The following is an 18936-nucleotide window of genomic DNA, read 5'->3' as shown; positions in this document are numbered from 1 at the left end:
TTAACAACCTTTTGTGGCAGTGTATAATGCGACTAACATGGACTTTGATTCAGCAAAATGACTGCTGCCACTGTTAGTCTGTCTCATTCCAACAACAGTAAAAGCATTGCTACAAATAATTATCCACTTCCGTCCCTCCCTCCACCACCTAATGCATCGCCCTTTGTGCATGCCATAGTGTTGGTCACTAGAAGGTTGGGGTGTTTTTCACTTCTGGTTTATATGATACATGGTATTTTTTATTTGTTTCTTTGGTAGCAGTATAATCCCGACTAATCAATTACAATGGATTTCAGAAGGCAAAAGAAATAATTAAACTCATCCCATTCTCAGGTAGTTTTCATTAAAAGTTCCCAACACAAGTCAAATGTGTCCAAAAGAAACAATGTCCATTATGTAAGTTACTTACAGGCAATAGGGGAAGTTGCTTACCTAGGCTCCAAAACCATTAGCAGAAAATTAACTTATTCCTCAAAGAAGTGAAACCAGGAGCGTTACAGAAAATCACCTCGCTGACATTTTGTCTTTACAATTAGATAGTAATTTGAAATAAAAACCTACATGCCTATGACCTGACAATCAACAATGAGTAGGAAAAATGTTAAATACTGGTTAGGTAAACAATAACAAGGGAAGCACAATATTCTAACACAGCTCAGCCTATAGATTTTTATGTTATGATAAAACTCCACAATATCACACTCTTAAATTACTTTTATGTATAAATCCTGTAATTTTAAATTTTTTGGCTCTTCTTTCATATTTTCTGCTTATTTGGATAAGATATTCTTATGACTTAATGGAGGGTAAGTGGCAGAAGTTTTCTTATAAACGCGTAATGTTCGCAGTCCCTCCCAATTTTCCAGGGTTTACTTCCAGAGTCCCAGCTACAAAAGATGATGTTGTCATACCTTAGGGCTTAAGGCAGATAGCTCAGCCTTGTCTGTTTACGAATGACCAGACAGATACGAAGAAAGGTGTTTAGGTAGAGATTAATGGGAATCATACTGTCTGGGTGGTAACTTTTTGTGATACGTACATTTTTTTTTTCTGGGTCTTATTTTTTCTTTTCTTCTGAGATAGTCTTCACTGCTTTATTTCTGATCTCATATACCACTGTTGTCTTTCTTGTGATTTTGTTCAATTTTCTTTGCTCACTCTTTTTTTCTGACCTCAGCAATTGCCACCTCTTTCCCCTACTACTTGATTCATTACGTGCTTCCTCATATAAGCACTTTTTCCCTTTCTCAGAAAGCTTTCAGAACTAAGCCTTCAAAGGAGTACTAGGGCTTTCCTGGTGGTGCAGTGGTTAAGAATCCGCCTGCCAATGCAGGGGACATGGGTTCGAGCCCTGGTCCGGGAAGATCCCACATGCCGCAGAGCAACTAAGCCCGTGCGCCACAACTACTGAGCCTGCGCTGTAGAGCCCGCGAACCACAACTACTGAGCCTGCGCGCCTAGAGCCTATGCTCTGCAACAAGAGAAGTCACCGCAATGAGAAGCTTGCACACCACAACAAAGAGTGGCCCCCGCACCCAGAACTAGAGAAAGCCCACGCGTAGCAACAAAGACCCAATGCAGCCAAAAAAAAAAAAAGGAGTACTAGTGTTAAAAGTTCAAATGTTCATGCAATTCCCAAACACATTTGTATAAATAAATAATTACTTTAATAAAAATATACTTAGGCAAAAAGGTTATTGTGCTAAAAATACATTTCCTTTTAGTTGTATCCAAAGCAAACACACTTTGCAAACATCTGGCAGTGTTATTAAGCCATTATTACATTAAAAATATACTGCGAATGTAAACTGTCTACCTGGTCCTAAACAATAATGAATATATCCCCTTCTAGAGAAATTCAGTAGATGAATGATCAACTCTTGGTCAGTCTATGGGACATTTAGTTTAAGCTCAGCCTTCCATGTCTGGGTCTCTTTTGTGAGACAAGATCTTTCTGCAGCCTGATATGAGAGTATTTGGTACCTGTTTTTCTCCCTGAACTGTTAGCACTATTATGATAATGGAACTGATTCAGCTGGTGACAGGAACGAGTTTTCATTATTTTTTCAGGCTCCTAGCCTTCATGACACAGCAATAGACCTACTGGGCTAAAAGTTAATAGCACAAAGCTAGGAATGACACTCCCCAGTGGTAGGACTTCAGATTTTGCTGAAATAACAATGACTATATTTACTCATTTGTATAATAAAACATTTCAAATCTATCAAAAGAAAATTCTGGGAAACCTCCTATTAAAAAAGTACAGTTTTTTGAAGTGAGCGAATGTTTTGAGATGGCCTTTGATACTGTGTTCAGTCTCTCTCCTTCTTTTTTGAAAACCTGGTATTTGTCATCTGTCATAATGTGTTTACTTTGAGTACATTTTAAAGGTATTATTTTGTTTTCTAAAATCTCCTAGAAGATTTGTTTTCCTTACAAGCATAATTATATCTAGTTTCTCCAATCAGTGCTTCATATTTTAATAATATGTTGCCATTTGGGTACAGCTATAACCATAATAATGAACATGGGGTTCAAAGATCACTAAATATATAGATGGCATGAACCATTAGCAAGAAATATTGTACACCATAGAAATCACACATTAAAAAACCCTGAGATTCACTATAGAATTTGCTGTTAAGCAAGGAATCTTTCTTTGTAATTAATATAAATCTCTTTACAAAACATACCAGTTTTAATAACTAATAGGGACATTTTACAGGAAAAATAAGGAATAGAATACAAATAAAACTATAATATGAATAATTTAGTTATCTCCTTCTCATATCTCATAATGATATTGTGTAGCTATAATGGACCTAAACTGGAATTATTTCCCTTAAAAAATAGGTTTATCTTTTTTTTTCTATATGCCATTGAAATTCATATCATCTCTTCCACACAAAAACACATAATTAATCCTAATTGTTTCCAACACTCTGAAGAGAAGAAATGGAATTTGTGGTTTCTCTCTTATATGTGTGTTAAGCCTTTCTGGCCACAAAGGCACCATTTAGTAAATTACTTCCTCCAAAATGCTGGCCAGTGGCCTCTTGGCCTGAAGGAGTTAATGCAGTTGCAAAAGGTGAGTCACTGAATTCCTCTGTGACAGAAAGATGAAACTCAGTGATTGCTCAGAGGTGTCCTACTCTGCTATTGAATGATGATCCAGTAAGGAAAAAAAATCACTTCTCACACGCAGGTCTTAACAAGAAAAATGAAGAGTATGCACTATGAATGCACAGAGGGGGTGGGTGTGAAAGGAATGTAACGCTGTTCCTGACTGGTACAAAATTAAAATGGAAACAGAATGAAATCTTCCCTAGAGGTGATTCTTCAACTTTGTTATGACTTTTGTCAAAGATGAGCTAACTCTGTACTACTGTCTTATGATATTTGTCTTGGGTGACACTTGGTAGCATAAGGGAAGAGTACAGTTCCCACAAACCTTTGGCATTCCAACCTCTAGACTCCAAGTCCTACTCAGGTAGGAGAGAGCCCCACATCCCAGGTAGTTAAATCATTTGTTCCAACTTTGACCAACTCTGTCTTTCCCAAATAACTGTCTTTAGCATGGCCACACTCCCTAAAGTGCCCCAGTTCCTGAATCTATTCCAAATATGGCCCACTGCTTCCCTGCTTCAGAATGTTGCAATGCTACTTTCTATCCTATTCTCTCATTCTTCTCACCCCGCTCCACCCCATGCCAAAAGCACCTCTTCTCTCCTAGGTCCACCCTGTCCCCTCAGACACCTACAGAACTGTAACAGTTGTTACTTCCTTAGTCAGGACTAGGTTCTTACAGGAGTCATCTTTGAAGTTGTCTCTAGATTTTTGTTTTCCCCCCAAATTTCCATCTAACAACTTCTTTATTGGTAATTAATATAGTCTTTAGATAGTTCTCTGCTTTCAGTCACTAGGTTCACAGTATTGTCCCTTCAAGATCGGCTAGGTTATGTCCATGAGGATTGAGCTGTAAATCTTCAAAAGGAGCCTCACTGATTGCAGCAAGATTGTCCTCCTTGCAAATTCAACAGTATCTCCTGTTGGTTCTCTTTAGCTCCCTTTGTACTGCTTCACTCCTATTTCCCCGCCTTTTTTGGTCATCAACATCTTCTAGCTCTGATTTCATTAATTCAATTTATCATTGCTGAGTACCTACTATATGCCATACACTGTGCTTGAGATACAATAGTGAACAAAAGCAGGTATAGTCCCTTTTGTATGGAGCTTAGTCTAGTAAAGGAGTCAAGTTTGATACAACAATCCCACAGATAGGTGTAAAACTGCAGTTGTGACACATGGATAAATAGATTAAAGGTGAGGTGCAAGGTGCTGTAAGAGTCTGGTCAGGGAGGTCATATAGACTGACCTCCTACCTCTCCCTACATTATCATCAAGAATAATCAGATCCATGTTCATTTCAGTCCAAGCCTCCCAAGTCATTTTCATTTGACTCCATCTCCCACTCATCTCTGACCTCCCAAAGCCTTCCCCTGGGCCCTACAGAAGGCCCAAACCATCCCACAGCAATAAAATTCTCCATATCCACTATCTCTTCTCTCAAATTTCTCTTTACCTTATTGCTCACAGTGAAACCAGGCTATATTCCAAGTCCACATCTTCCCCTGAGGCTTTCAAAATGGAGCTCTTTTTTACTTTCCCACCCCACACTATAGGACTTGGGGCTGGTGTGTCCTTTCCAGTTCCTTAAAACCTATGGCCTCTTAGAAGCACAAACCACAAGCAGACTGTATCACCACTTCCCCTACTTTATATCGTCAAGCACCTATCACCTTATCACCGAACTCATTCATGGACTAAGAGAGCATCTATTTCACGGTCTTCCACTGTGCCATTACTCCTGTCATCCTTGGTGGCTTCCATGTTGAGACAGATAATCCATCTGCCTGTGGACTCTCAGGGGTCTGAATCATACATTTCCAACAACCTTTGTCCCCACTCCACCTTAACTACCCATTCCCGGGGTCATTAGAGTACAAACTCTAATGTAGACTCTAATGTGTTTACAAAACTACAAGTTTTGGTCCATTAGTAATCATAAAAATAAATAATGTTTGATTTGATTTAATGAGTTATAAACAGTTTTTCTTCTTTTAAGTATAACATAGATTAGATTTTAAAATATTAGCTTATTACGTTAAGTAAGGTAAACATTGTTTCATAAACATTTCTTTCAGTTACATGTCATATACGTATGAGCATTCTAAGTTGTTTTGAAAATCATATTATTTACTGTGTCCAGTGCAAAAAGTGTGAAAAACACTGACCAACTTCGTCATCACCAATAACCAAATTACTTTCAAAATCTTGATTTTAAACATCCCACTTGCTAACTACCACCTTCTAATTTTAGAGCTTACCTGTTCCAGTCTCCTCCTTCTAGATTTTTTAGAAGACTTCCAATTCACTGACTCTACCACTTTTTACTGTACTCCTACCTCCCCCTTCATATGTTCTCATCCCTCCTTGCCTGTCTCAGATTCCAGGCTCTATTACTTTCATCATACCTTTAACTCCTTTGCCCTTTGCTACTCAGTTTTATTTGTCAAAACCCCAAAAGCTACACCCAACTCTCCAACTGCTTTGTGCCACCCTCCAAGCTGCTGAATGTTGCTGGAGAAAAACACATGATTGTGCAGGCAGGTACCACATTAAATTTATGATCACAGATTTCAAGCAGGCCTTTCTTGTTGCCCAGTCCTACTACATTTCCCTAGTATTTTAACTTTCCCATTCTCCTGACAACAATTTTATTCCTCATCTTCTCTAAGCTGATGACCTGGCTTCTTATTTCATTTTCCCAGTACCAAATCTACAAACAGATGAGCCCGCATATTGCACCTTCCCTTAGATCACAATAGAATCATCCCTGCTTCTATTTAAGATTAACCACTCCACTTAAAGTTCCCATCCATCTTGCCAACACAAAGGCTTGGATTCTGAAAATACCATTTATCTGTCTTATGTGTTCAGTTTTATCCTCTCATTTGGATTATACCCATTAACATAAAAATATGCTGCAGTGACTTCCACCTGAAAAACAGTAATCTCTTGGCCCCAATTTGCAACTGCCCTATTTCTGTTCCTCTATATGGCAAAAATCTTTGAAAGTGTCGTCTATAACCACTGTCTCTTCTCCCACTTGCACTTTAACCAATAGCTATCAGGCTTTTCTCTCTACCTGTCTGTTGAATTCAGTCTTGTCTAAATTCTCAACAACCCCCATTTTGCCAAATCCAGAAGTCAGTTCCCCATCTTCACCTTATTCTATTCAGAGTAGCATCTGTCCTGCTGCCTAATTCTTCTTTATCGTTCCCCACCACCTCATTCTTTAAGTACTTCCTTCACTTCTGAGATACCATACTTGGGTTTTCTTTTTATCTCTAACAGATAGAGATCCATAAAAGGAGATTAACTGATCTTATTAAGAGTGCTTCAGGATTTGATCCCTCTCCTTTTTACTTTTCTGTCTTTTCTCTGTAGGTAACTTAATTCAGTTTCTAAATTTTTTTTTTTTTTTTTTTTTTTTTTTTTTGCGTTACGCGGGCCTCTCACTGTTGTGGCCTCTCCCGTTGCGGAGCACAGGCTCTGGACGCGCAGGCTCAGCGGCCATGGCTCACGGGCCCAGCTGCTCCGAGGCATGTGGGATCTTCCTGGACCGGGGCACGAACCCCTGCATCGGCAGGCGGACTCTCAACCACTGCGCCACCAGGGAATCCCCCAGTTTCCAGATTTTAATCTCCATCTAAATGCTATGACTTTCAGTTTTATATCTATAGCCCTGCCCTCTCCCTTGAGGTCCCGGCTCATATAATTATTTACCTGCTTGATACAGCCACTTGGATGTCTACCAGATATTGTAAAGTTAACCTGCCCCAGCCAAAAAAAAACAAAAACAGAAACAAAAACTCAATTTTCCCCTACCCCCACCAAACCTGCTCCTTCTCTACTCTTCCTTATTTCAATTTATAGGACTACCATTCATTTGATGGTCAAGCCAAATATCTAGGCATCATTCTTAATTCCTACCTTTCTTTTACCAACCATTAGCAAATTCTGTTAGCCCTACCTCCAGAATATGTGTCAGATCATCCCTTTTTCTTCATCCCTTATCCCTACCTCCTACCTCTTCAACCTTATCTCTGACTATTTTCTTTCTCACTCACTATGCTCTCCCCACCCCAGCTCCTTCCTGCCTCTTTCTGCAGATCTTCACACGGCTAATCCTTGGGGAAAAGACTCTCCCGACTCTCTAACCCAAAAGTGACACCTCTCCTAATTATCATCTATCTCTGTGTCCTAATCTATTTTCCTCACAGTACTTAGTAGAATCGGAAATTATTCTATTTGTTTGTGTATTTAATGTCTGCTTCTCCACTAAAATATAAATCTATAAGACCAGGGCTGCATATTCAGCTCCTAGAATGTAGCTGAATGAATGAATGGGAGCTGACAGTGTGGTTGAGGTGGAAAGAGCCGTGATGGAGAAGGAATAAAGGGGTCAACACTATCAATTATGCACTTCTAAGAAAATATCACTCTGGCTGGAGAGCCAGAGGGATACCACGACCAATGAGGAAGCTGCTAGCATAATCTGGGTGAGTAATGATGGGAGCTTGTACTAAGACTCTGGGGAGAAATGGCAAGAAGTGAATGGATTGCAGAGATATTTAGGAAGAAGATCATTTGATATCCTATCACATCTGGATATGAAAAATGAGAGTAAGGAAAAGGGAGATTTGAAGAGTGACACCAAGGTTTTGTGTTTATGTGTCACCGACTTAGGGCCATTGGGAGAGGCCAAGGTTTAAGGGAAAAATCATGAACTGTGGTTTGGGCATGCTAAGTTTGATTTCTCTTGACACATATGGGAAGAGATGACAAAATGGCATTAGATATAAAAGTCTGGGGCTTCCCTGATGGCGCAGTGGTTAGGAATCTGCCTGCCAATGCAGGGGATATGGGTTCAAGCCCTGGTCTGGGAAGATCCCACATGCTGCGGAGCAACTAAGCCCGTGCACTATAACTACTGAGCCTGTGCTCTAGAGCCCGCGAGCTACAACTACTGAGCCCAAGTGCCACAACTGCTGAGCCTGTGTGCCTAGAGCCTGTGCTCGGCAACAAAAGAAGCCACCGCAATGAGAAGCCTGCTTGCTGCAACTAGAGAAAGCCCACGTGCAGCAACAAAGACTCAATGCAGCCACACACACACACACACACACACAAAAAGTCTGGAGCTCTCCATAGGATCCAGCAATCCCACTCCTAGGCATATACCCAGACAAAACTATAAATCGAAAAGATACATGAACGCCTATGTTCTTAGCAGCACTATTTACAATAGCCAAGGCATGGAAACAGCCTAAATGTCCATCAACAGATGCATGGATAAAGAAGATGTGGGGGAATACTACTCAGCCATTAAAAAGAATGAAATAATGCCATTTGTAGCAACATGGATGGCTCTAGAGATTATCATATTAAGCAAAGTTAAGTCAGAAAGACAAATACCATATGATATCACTTACATGTGGAATCTAAAATACAACACAAATCAACATATCTACAAAACAAAAACAGACTCACAGATATAGAGAACAGACTTGTGATTGCCAAGGGGGAGGGAGGGTAGGGAAGGAAAGGGAAGGATTGGGACTTTGGGATTAGCAGAGGCAAACTATTATATATAGGATGGATAAATAACAAGGTCCTACTGTATAGCGCAGGGAACTATATTTAATATCCTGTGATAAACCATAATGGAAAAGAATATGAAAAAGAATATACATATGTATAACTGAGTCACTTTGCTGTACAGAAACTAACACAACGTTGTAAATCAACTATACTTCAATAAAAAAGTCTGGAGCTTTAAGGAATGATCTAGACTAAGGAGGTAAATTTGTGAGTCATTTGTATATACATAAGTGGTAACTGAAGTCATATGTATGGATGAGATTACCTAGAAAGGAAGTACAGCATGAAAAGAGAGCCTAGGGCTGAACTCACACACAAGAGCTCAGCATGCCCGGCAGCCTTCATGCCTGCCTCTGCTTTCATCCTTCTATCTGCACTTGACTTATCACCAGTTGACCTACCTTTTCATCTTGGCTGGTGCCAGGCTCTGCTTTTTTCTGTCCATAATCAGTAGTGGTGATTCACCTATGCTGTTTCTGGCCTTTGTCCTCAAGTGGTTTTATCTTTTCTGTAATCATGTTAGTCTTCAAACCCCCCAAAGACTCTCCTGACTACATGGCTTTGTTCACGCTACTACACAGAAAGCAGCACAGGGTAGTGGTAAAGAGCCAGAAAATCTGTGTTCAAAATTTGGTTTTGCCAGATCCTAGTTAGTTACTTATCCTTTCTGTGCTTTGGTTTTCTCATCTATAAAGAGAGAATAATAATAGCATCTATCTCATAGGATGATTGTGGGAAGTAGAATTCATGTGAAACCTTAAGAACAGTTTTGGCACCTACCTCGTAAGAGTTCAATAAATGTTAGCTACTATGCTGATATTTGCCAAGGTAACTGACAAAGCTAGCTTCAAGTCCTCATCACTGGTCTAGAACCAGGGTGGGTAAGAAAGGAGCTGGAGTGAGGGGTGAGTTGAAATAGTACTCAATGAGATAGTCAGGGATGGCCTCATAAAAGATAATCTGATGAAAAAGGAGCCAGACCTTCAGAGGCAACATCAAACAAGAATAAGCTTGGTATGCTGGATGGACATAAGTAAAAGATAGTGTGGCTGGAGAATGGGGAAAAGGGAGAGAATGACAGGAGATGAGGGAGATGGGTTCTATCAGAGTGCTCACAGACCACAGTGAAGAGCTTGGATTTTATCCTCAACTTAATGTAAAGTACTGAATTATGTAATCAGATTTCCATTAAAATTTTTTATGGTATTGTGGTAAGACCATGTAGCATGAGATCTACCTTCTTAACAGTACTGTTAAGTGTACAATTTTTAAGTGTACAATATAGCATCGTTATCTATAGGCACAATGTTGTACAGCAGATCTATAGAAGTTATTTATCTTGTATAACTGGAACTTTTAATCTGTTGATTAGCAACACCTCATTTCTCCTTCCCGCCAGCCTCTGGCAACCAACATTCTCCTTTCTGCTTCTATGAGTTTGACTATTTTAGATACTTCATATAACTGGAATCACACGATATTTGACCTTCTATGAATGACTTATTTCACTTAGCATAATGTCTTCAAGGTTCATCCATATTGTGTTGCATATTGCAGGATTTTCTTTTTTTAAAAGGCCGAATAATATGCTATTGTATGTATACACCACATGTTTGTTATCCATTCATCCATCAATGGACATTCAGGTTGATTCCACGTATTGGCTACTGTGGAACACGAGAGTGCTAATATCTCTTCAAGATTTCCATTCTTATGGATAAATACCCAGAGTGGGATTGCTGAACCATATGGTATTTCTACTTTTATTTTTTTGAGGAACCTTCATATGTTTTCCATATTAATACCATTTTGCATTCCCACTAACAGTGTACAAGGGTTCCAACTTTTCCACATTCTTGTCAACATTTGTCGTCCTTTTCTTTAAATGGCCATCTTAATAGGCATGAGGTGGTATCTCACTGTGACTTTGATTTGCATTTCCTTGATGATTAGTGACATTACCTGTTGGTCATTTGTGTATCTTCCTTGAAGAAACGTCTATTTAAGTCTTTAGACCTTTTAAATTCACGTTACTAGTTTCTTTGCCTTTGAGTTGTAGGAATTCCTTATATATTTTGGAAATGTACCCATTATTAGATATATGGTTTGCAAATATTTTCTGCTATTCCATAGTTTGCCTTTTCACTATGTTGATTGTTTCCTATGCTGTGTAGTAGGTTTTTAGTTTGATGAAATCTCACTTGTTTATCTTCGCAGATTTATATTCTTAAAAGGTCACCTTAACATTGTAAAGCAACTATACTCTAATAAAAATTTTAAAATAAATAAATAAATATGTCAAAAATTTCTTAGAAAAAATGTCACCTTGAGTACTGTGTGGAGAATGAATTTTGGGGGAAAAAGGCAAGAGGAGAAGTGGGGAAATCAGATAACACAGCTATTGTAAGACCATGGAGAAGGATGAAGGTAGCTTGGAATACGATTGTGAGGGTGGGGAAGAAAAACAGACTCTGACTCGGTTCTAGGAGTAAAAGGGGCAGAATTTGTTGGTGCATACAGTGGACGAAAGAGGAGACATGGAAAATCCCCAGGTTTTTGGCTTGAACAACTGGGTGAATATTTATGATGTGATGGGGAAGATTGAAAAAAATGAGTTTGGGACATGGGTGGAAATTAGGTCAGGTTAGTAAACTGTTATGTTGCTTACTGTCTTTTACCCTACATGGTAAGTCTGGATATTACTCACATAATTCTGGTGACTGTTTCCTTACATTAGTACTGAGGATCAGCGTTCTAAAATATTCTTTGCAACATTTGAGGACTACAAAATCTCCTTGATCATGATTTCCCGTGCCCCTGTGAGGTGACAGGAACATACAGTATCATTTTGCTGGGTCCTATTCAATTACATTGCGTACTTCATAGAGTACCACTAGTACAATGCAACAACCTATTCTATCACTATCTCTCTGTTTGAGAAAAACCATTCACTTTCCAAGTGTTAGAATGAATGATCACAATGGAGTTAGTCAAGCCTATTTCTTGACCTGAGCAACAACAAAATAGTCTTGTTTCCAAGTCAAAACATTTTTTGAAAGTGAGAGAAGGAGTTATTGATAATTACAGGTAAACAATATGCCTGGGATTGTCCCGGCATATTGGGACCTATGGTCACTCATTTCATAAAGCATGATATTTTAAAGATGAAAGTCCAGAACAGCATATGGTTTCATTTAGCTAAATCAGGTGGTAAAATATAAAGAATAAAATGAAAGGAAAATCAGGAATTCTGCATCTACTTAATGTTCCTTCTTTTCTTTGTCTTCTGTTCGATTGATTTAAATATATTTATTTGATTGATTTAATAACTGATGTTTTGAAATGTCTGATTATGTACTTGTGACTTAGATTTGTGGCACAAATCCAGATAAGGTACTCATTTCATTATATCAACCTAGGTCAGATACTAGTGCTTTAAAAATATAAAGAGAAAAATAAAATAAAGAGGATGCTACAGACATATCATTTATACATTCAAAAGAAAAACTAAACTTATTTCAAAAACCAAAATAATAAAATTATAAAGATTAAAAAAATGAATTCTAACATTTATTGTAGTTAATAGATAACATACATATATTAATAGGTTTATTAAATATATGCATACAAAAGAAATATTGTTTACAATTAGAATAAGACTATCATGCCTAAGCTAAATCAGGCCGAATACCAAATCTTTAGTAACCAAATGGAAAAGGTTCCCCATAATGTAAACATATACTTGGGGATGTTTATTTTCTCATTTCAGTTTCATTTTCAAAATATGCTATATTTTCTGTGAAACCCATTTTTCATCTGCCCAATTACTAGCAATCTTTTTTCTACTATCAAAAATGATCATTTGTTTCTTTATTATAGTAGATAAAACAACCTTTCATTGTTTCAGCTCACAAGCTGTGCAGATCCTACCCACTGTTCTTGCCTCCAGCACTTCACATTATTGGTGTATTATTTCATGCATGCCCTACTCTTTTATCAATTGCTTTTGAAGTAATGTTAATAGACTAGAAAATTGAGACATTTATGAAGTATAGGCAGTGTTTATGAAAAAATCCATAAAATATGACACAGGCAAGACAAGATAAAAGCAGCATTTTAATAGATTATGGCAAAGGGATCCTGTCAGAGTTGACAACTGACTCCTTCGAGATCACTAATTTTTATGGGATTAATTCTGTGGTATAAAAAATGAAGTTAAACGTCCTAATTAATCTGTAAATAGCATACCCACAATTAAACCTCGTGGCCCCTTCTTGGATTAGGGCTGCAATTTTTGAAAAGTAATTATCTCATATTCATACTGAAGAAAGTTTTCATTTTTTTTTTCTCATGGCATTTCAACTAAAAAATCCACCTGGATTTCAACTCAAATAGCAATCTTCCGATAAGAAAATCAGTTCACAGCTTGGTGTGCAGCCACATCCATTAGACTTGTAGGTGATATGATTGTGAATGGTTTATAGATTAAGAAAATAAAATTTGGAGAAATGGTACAGGAGTGAGGTAGTGGAGGAAAACCTAGAGTTTCTCCATATTCGAGCAACTGTTCTTTATTCCACAGTTTATAGCACCCAGAAAGGTATTTAGCTCCCTTCTGTTATGGAGGTGATAACATGTGAGGCCCTGTCTCTAACACAGGAGTTAGAAAGTACATTATGTAGGAGTTAGGGATAAAGCTGTTGTCCAGCTTTTCCTGACATTGTGGCAGGGTGCTCAAGAAACTTTGGTTCCATTTCCCTTCCTTTCTTCCCCTTTAATATTTGAGTTTTAATAATATGTAGTCAGATGGAAATAAAAGTTTATGAAATATTAATTATTTTTGAATATTTTTAAAGACAATGTTAACAATGCATACTAGCCTTTATGATTCACATTCATTACTTCATTGCATCCAGACAACAGCTCCAGAGACAAGTAAGTATTCCTGCTACCACTTTGTTAAAAATAAGGAAACTGAGGCTCAAAGATGTTAAAAGAATTACCCTAATCATATGTATATGATAGGTGATAGAACAGATTCTTGCATCTAGATCTCCTGACTTGAAATTCTATGCTTTTTTCACTATAAGAATACTGTGAGGTTATGTCTTTGCAATCAGAAATAATCTGTTGATACAGTAAAATATTCTATCAGTTTTGGTGAAGAGAAAATTATTCAAATCAGTGAGCTACCAAGTTAAAAAAAAGGGTTTCATGACTACTTACTTTCCATTGGACATTCAGCTTTTTGGAGGAATGGGAATATATGGAACCATCTTTTTTTTAAGGAGGACAGATATTTTCTTCTTTGAATCCCATGAGAAAGTAGGATTGTGAAAGTTAATCACTTTTTTCATTGATCATCTATGACCCTGGCAGTAGGTAAGCTGTGGTTGTATTCTTTTAGAAAATAGTGCAGCAACATGGTATACTACTATCATATTTGAGAGAAAGATCTTTTAAATTGCTATTACTTGGCAAAGTAGTACCAATATTAGGAAAGCAGATACCTGACATTCTCAAGATGTAACAATGTCATTTTCTGATTGTTTGTAGTCTTATTATAAATGGTTTAAATATTTTGGCCGAACTGATCAGTTGATGTGGTTAACATGATTAAATGACTTATTTGTTTGATGCTTAACTGATGGAATCCATTTCACACCAGAGGAATCTTGCAGTCTACCCAAAATCTTTTGCATTTCATATGAGAAAATAAGGAACCGAGAGACAGGAAGTGATTTGCTCAAGATCAATACAAGTTATGTTGCAGATTCCTGACTAGAACTCACTTACGATTCCAAGTCCAGGTTCCTTTCCAATAAATTATCTTATCTGATTTTAATGAACTATTATTCAGTCAAAACCTTGGCTATACATTGACTGGAACAGTCTTCAACAGGTAAAACATTTAAGAACAGTTAGGCCCAGTATTATAAACGTGATTGCAAAGAGAAGTCCTAAGCTGACAGAAAGAGAAAATAATAAATGGCACCTTTTTCATCTCTAAACTCTCTAATACCAAGAAAACACCTTAAAGCCCTTGCCCTGGGTAAAAAATATTTGAAATGCCAAATCTGGTTATTAATTCATCTCGATGTGTGTCGGGAAGGATTACTACAGTTAAGTATATTCTAAGCCTGTTTATACCCAGCATTACTCCTAAAGTTCCAGTAAGAGTGCCTATTTTTATTTTTATTTTTGAAGTGACACTAACCTGAAAAGAAAGAAAAAAACAGTATGTTTAAGCCATTCTTCAAAGCTCATCCATGAAGCTATTTTGATGTGTTTTTTTTTTAAAAGGAGGCAAGATGCAGCTAAATTAGATAGCTTCACTCTCACATTCTCTGAATACAAATAACAAAAGAACGTGATGTACTTACAGAGTTTAATAATCAAATTTGAAATCCTGCTTATTTATGCAGTTACTATGTCCTAGAATTGAAAATAGAGACAACCAGTCATAGAGGATCACTTTTAACATTATTGTCTTCACATCTTTATTTAAGTGCAAATGGGGAAGCCTCCCTGTATGGCATGGCACACGCGACAAGGAATTTTCACATGGCCAGCCCATGTACTCAGTAATGCCACAGAGACAGGCATAAAGGTTTTTTATTTTTAAGTACTTAATACTCGTTACTAAATAAATAAAGTTGGGTACCTCCGAGTCAAAGAGTTGATTCTACTATAATATGGTGGGTGATTCATTTTAAATATCTTTAAATGGTACACAGTGACTCTTTTCTAGGGTATGTAATGCCTCCATGTAATTATCAGTAACATTTCTTACACTCACAAAGTGTTCAATATCACTGATAGAAGACAATGACCACAGTCTTAAAGAAAGTAGAAATATCTTTCATGACTTTAACTGCAACATACTCTGCACTAGCAAAATGAACAGTTTCCAAACCACTTTTGTTTTCAGTTCCTGACTACTCCCCTGACTCAAACCACTTAGATTTTATGTTTTAGATTACTCCCTTTTACATTTGATTACCACATCAGAAGGGTCATAATTGATTTGAGATCTACCATCTCTCTGCTTGCCACAAAACCACCTGTGTTAAGAGTTTGAGGAATTTTGATGCAAGCATAGAGGAAATTATAGATTCCTGGTTATTGTGCTTAAGCCATTTTAAAAACCTACTTAAATATCTCACATCAACAGGATTCTATATATATTTCTAAGAAAGATCAGTTACCTTTTATTTTTCAACTTTTATAAGAAATTCTGTCCTTCCTTACAGCCATCAACCAGAAGACACAAAGTAAAATAACATGAAAGTAGAAATAGAAAATTAGTATGGTGCAACAGAAACACATATATTGTTAGATCTCAAGGGTCAACGTGGTAAATCAAGTTGTGTGATTTTTCTGATGGTTATTCTGTAAGTCTTGTGTTAGGTAATGGTATTGTTGGAACAGTAAGCCTTTAACATCTGTGCACTTTGGATCACCTTAAGCCAGCTGGTTCCTCTCAAAATTGCTCATCTTTTGTTCTTATTAAGTTCTGACCTGGGCCCCTAGCCTTAAGACAGCTATGTGCTTTCTGCAGCCAGGATATCCTCTTCAAGACTGTCAGACAATTTCAAATGATTGATGTGCTAGTCTGGTGCTCTGGTATTTTTCCCTTTTGTAAGTCTCCAGTAAATCTACAGCTCATTCTATAAGAATGCTAATTAGGTCTACTCTTACTTAACTTCATGCACATTTTTCTTGTTTTCCTGTATCTTTGGAGGCAAGCTTGAAATTTATAACAGAGTGTGTTTCTAAAAAATTTTTTTACAATATTACATACAAATAAAACACATTTTCTACCAAAGGAAACAATTCAAGTAGTAAACTTAGTTGACTCTCTTCCCTCCAGAACTGTGCTGCATCCATTGGACAAACCTGAAGCAGGTTTCCTAGGTCCACTCTGAAAATTAGAAATCATTTACTCACTTGCCTTTTACTCCTTTCCCCCGTTATTTCTTATTATTTTTACTCTTACTTGGATGGCGCTCCACCCCTTCCTTCATGATCAGAGGCAACCAGTACAGGAGGTCTTGGACGGCTTCATCTCTGAAGCCATTTTGGTTCTGCTCCAGAGGATCACTGAGGGAATCTCATCTCACAAAAGCCATGTGACTAACTGAGTCACAATCTTCTATCAGGCAAAGCCCAAGAAAGGCAGAATCTGGCTCTTTTAGGTTGTCAAGCTTGCTTCTTTACCGTACAGATGTTTTCATATAAAGACAGACCTCCATCAATCTCAGGGTATTAATTCTAAATCTCTTGGCTTAACACATATGGTACCACGTTTCCCAAACAATCTCATGATTGTCCTTTTTGGGCCTTGCATAACCTCTCATTCTGAGGCTTAGAACTGAATTTCTGGCTTAAACTTTCTGCTTTCATTCTTGACCATATTTGGATTTTTTCCTCTAAATAAGTTACTTCCCTAGTAAACTGCTGGGTCACTAAGTTTCCCAGAGCCCTATAACTATACGGAACACATCCAACACGTGCAACCTGAGTCCAAACGTAAGACCTGGGTATCTTTTTTTTTTTTTTTGTGGTACGCGGGCCTCTCACTGTTGCGGCGCACAGGCTCCGGACGCGCAGGCTCAGCGACCATGGCTCACGGGCCCAGCTGCTCCGCGGCATGTGGGATCTTCCCGGACCGGGGCACGAACCCACGTCCCCTGCATTGGCAGGCGGACTCTCAACCACTGCGCCACCAGGGAAGCCCCAGACCTGGGTATCTTACAATGGATACCATTGGGTTAACAAACACAATTGGAATACAGATGGACGATTAGGAAAAAAAAAAAATCTATTTAAAATTTACTTGTATGTAAGACAATATTCTTATTCTGAGAAAAAATACACACTGAAGTATATGAGTAAAAGACCATGCAACTAACTTTTAAAAGGTTCAGAAAAAAGTGTGCACATGTATACACACATACATAAACACATTCATAATATATACATGGTATATATATATATATATATATACACATATATATACACACATACATACACATATGCAAAGAGAGAGGGAGAGAGAGCGAGTGAGCACACTCATCTGATAAAGGAAATGGGGCAAAATGTCAACAACAGGTGAATCTGGCAAGAAGATATATAAGTGTTCTATGTACCATTCTTATTTTCTCAATTCTTCAGTGAGTTTGAAATAACTGCAAAATAAAATCAAAAAGAAGCAAAAATTGTGCTTCTGAATGCCAATAGCTTTTACATATCAAGATAGAGTCAACTATGGTGAGGGGATGGAAAAGACCTGAGGAAGGCAGGGGAATTTGTGCAGAAGACAGAAATCTCTTAATTGAAGTGCCTGGTGGTCAAAAAGAGAAAGAAAATACTTGGAAAACTCATAATTGGAAGGGCGATTCCTAAAGAGATGAGAGTACATTCATATGCCCAGAGAAGATTTCTTTATTCTTTATATATCATAAACATTAAGGAAGTGAAATATTTGTATTTTATGGGGATGTGTAAAAAATGACTTTGTGTATTAATGTCTATGCTATTTGTACTTCTACACACTAAACGTAATACATCTAACTTGATTGTAACAATAAGAGGATCAACACTATGGATGGAGTTAATATGTGCTTATCTGAAACTTAGCAGATAAAGAAAGAGTGCCAAAATAAACAAGCCGAAATGAGAAGGGACATTCAAAGTACATTATTGTGTTACTGGAACATCTGGTACTAACACTGTCAAGTTTACATATGTTCTCAAATACTTATTTATGTAACAATCAAATGCTAAGCATTCCAGCTGCACTTGTAAACTTTTTATGAACTGAAGTCATACGCACAAGCTCAGCTAAACATACTTGACAGAGGGAGGAGCGTGAGGAAACTGTTAACTCTCGGAACTGAAGTTTCATTGCAGTACGACCTTCTGGCAGTGTTATGGACCAGTGTTTGGTGTGACAACTAAGCTGCTGGCTCATGTGAGAATCATTTCATTCTAGTAAGTAGAATCAGAAATATCCAATCAATGGGTCAAAATCATGATTTAGCAGCTACCTTTTTTGGACATAAGTTAGTCAGGAAAGAAAATCATATACAGATTAAAAAATAAAGCAACATGATGATATTGAGTCATTAAGAAAAAAAATATTTGATACTAAAGTGAAAAAATATTTTTCTCAACACATCCTAGAGCTAGCACAGGTAGGCTGATGGA

General features: G+C 37.5%; 1 protein-coding gene across 4 annotated transcripts in view; it reads right to left on the bottom strand.

The window, feature by feature from the left end:
• The window catches only part of DPH6 (diphthamine biosynthesis 6), a 465669-nt gene that overhangs the window by 212752 nt on the left and 233981 nt on the right, over window positions 1–18936 (bottom strand). The window contains exon 13 of one of the 4 annotated variants that reach the window (XM_032623459.1): window positions 15940–15970. The exons of the other annotated variants lie outside the window; for them this stretch is intronic. Within the exon in view, the coding sequence (XP_032479350.1) occupies window positions 15950–15970 (21 nt within the window). The 3' untranslated portion in view covers window positions 15940–15949. Of the gene's footprint in view, window positions 1–15939; window positions 15971–18936 lie in introns of those variants that run through there. 4 annotated transcript variants of the gene reach the window in all.

This window comes from Phocoena sinus, chromosome 2, assembly GCF_008692025.1.
Source record: "Phocoena sinus isolate mPhoSin1 chromosome 2, mPhoSin1.pri, whole genome shotgun sequence".
Taxonomy (NCBI): domain Eukaryota; kingdom Metazoa; phylum Chordata; class Mammalia; order Artiodactyla; family Phocoenidae; genus Phocoena; species Phocoena sinus.
The sequence above is the reverse complement of the archived record's forward strand: the minus strand, read 5'-3'. Positions and strand labels throughout refer to the sequence as shown.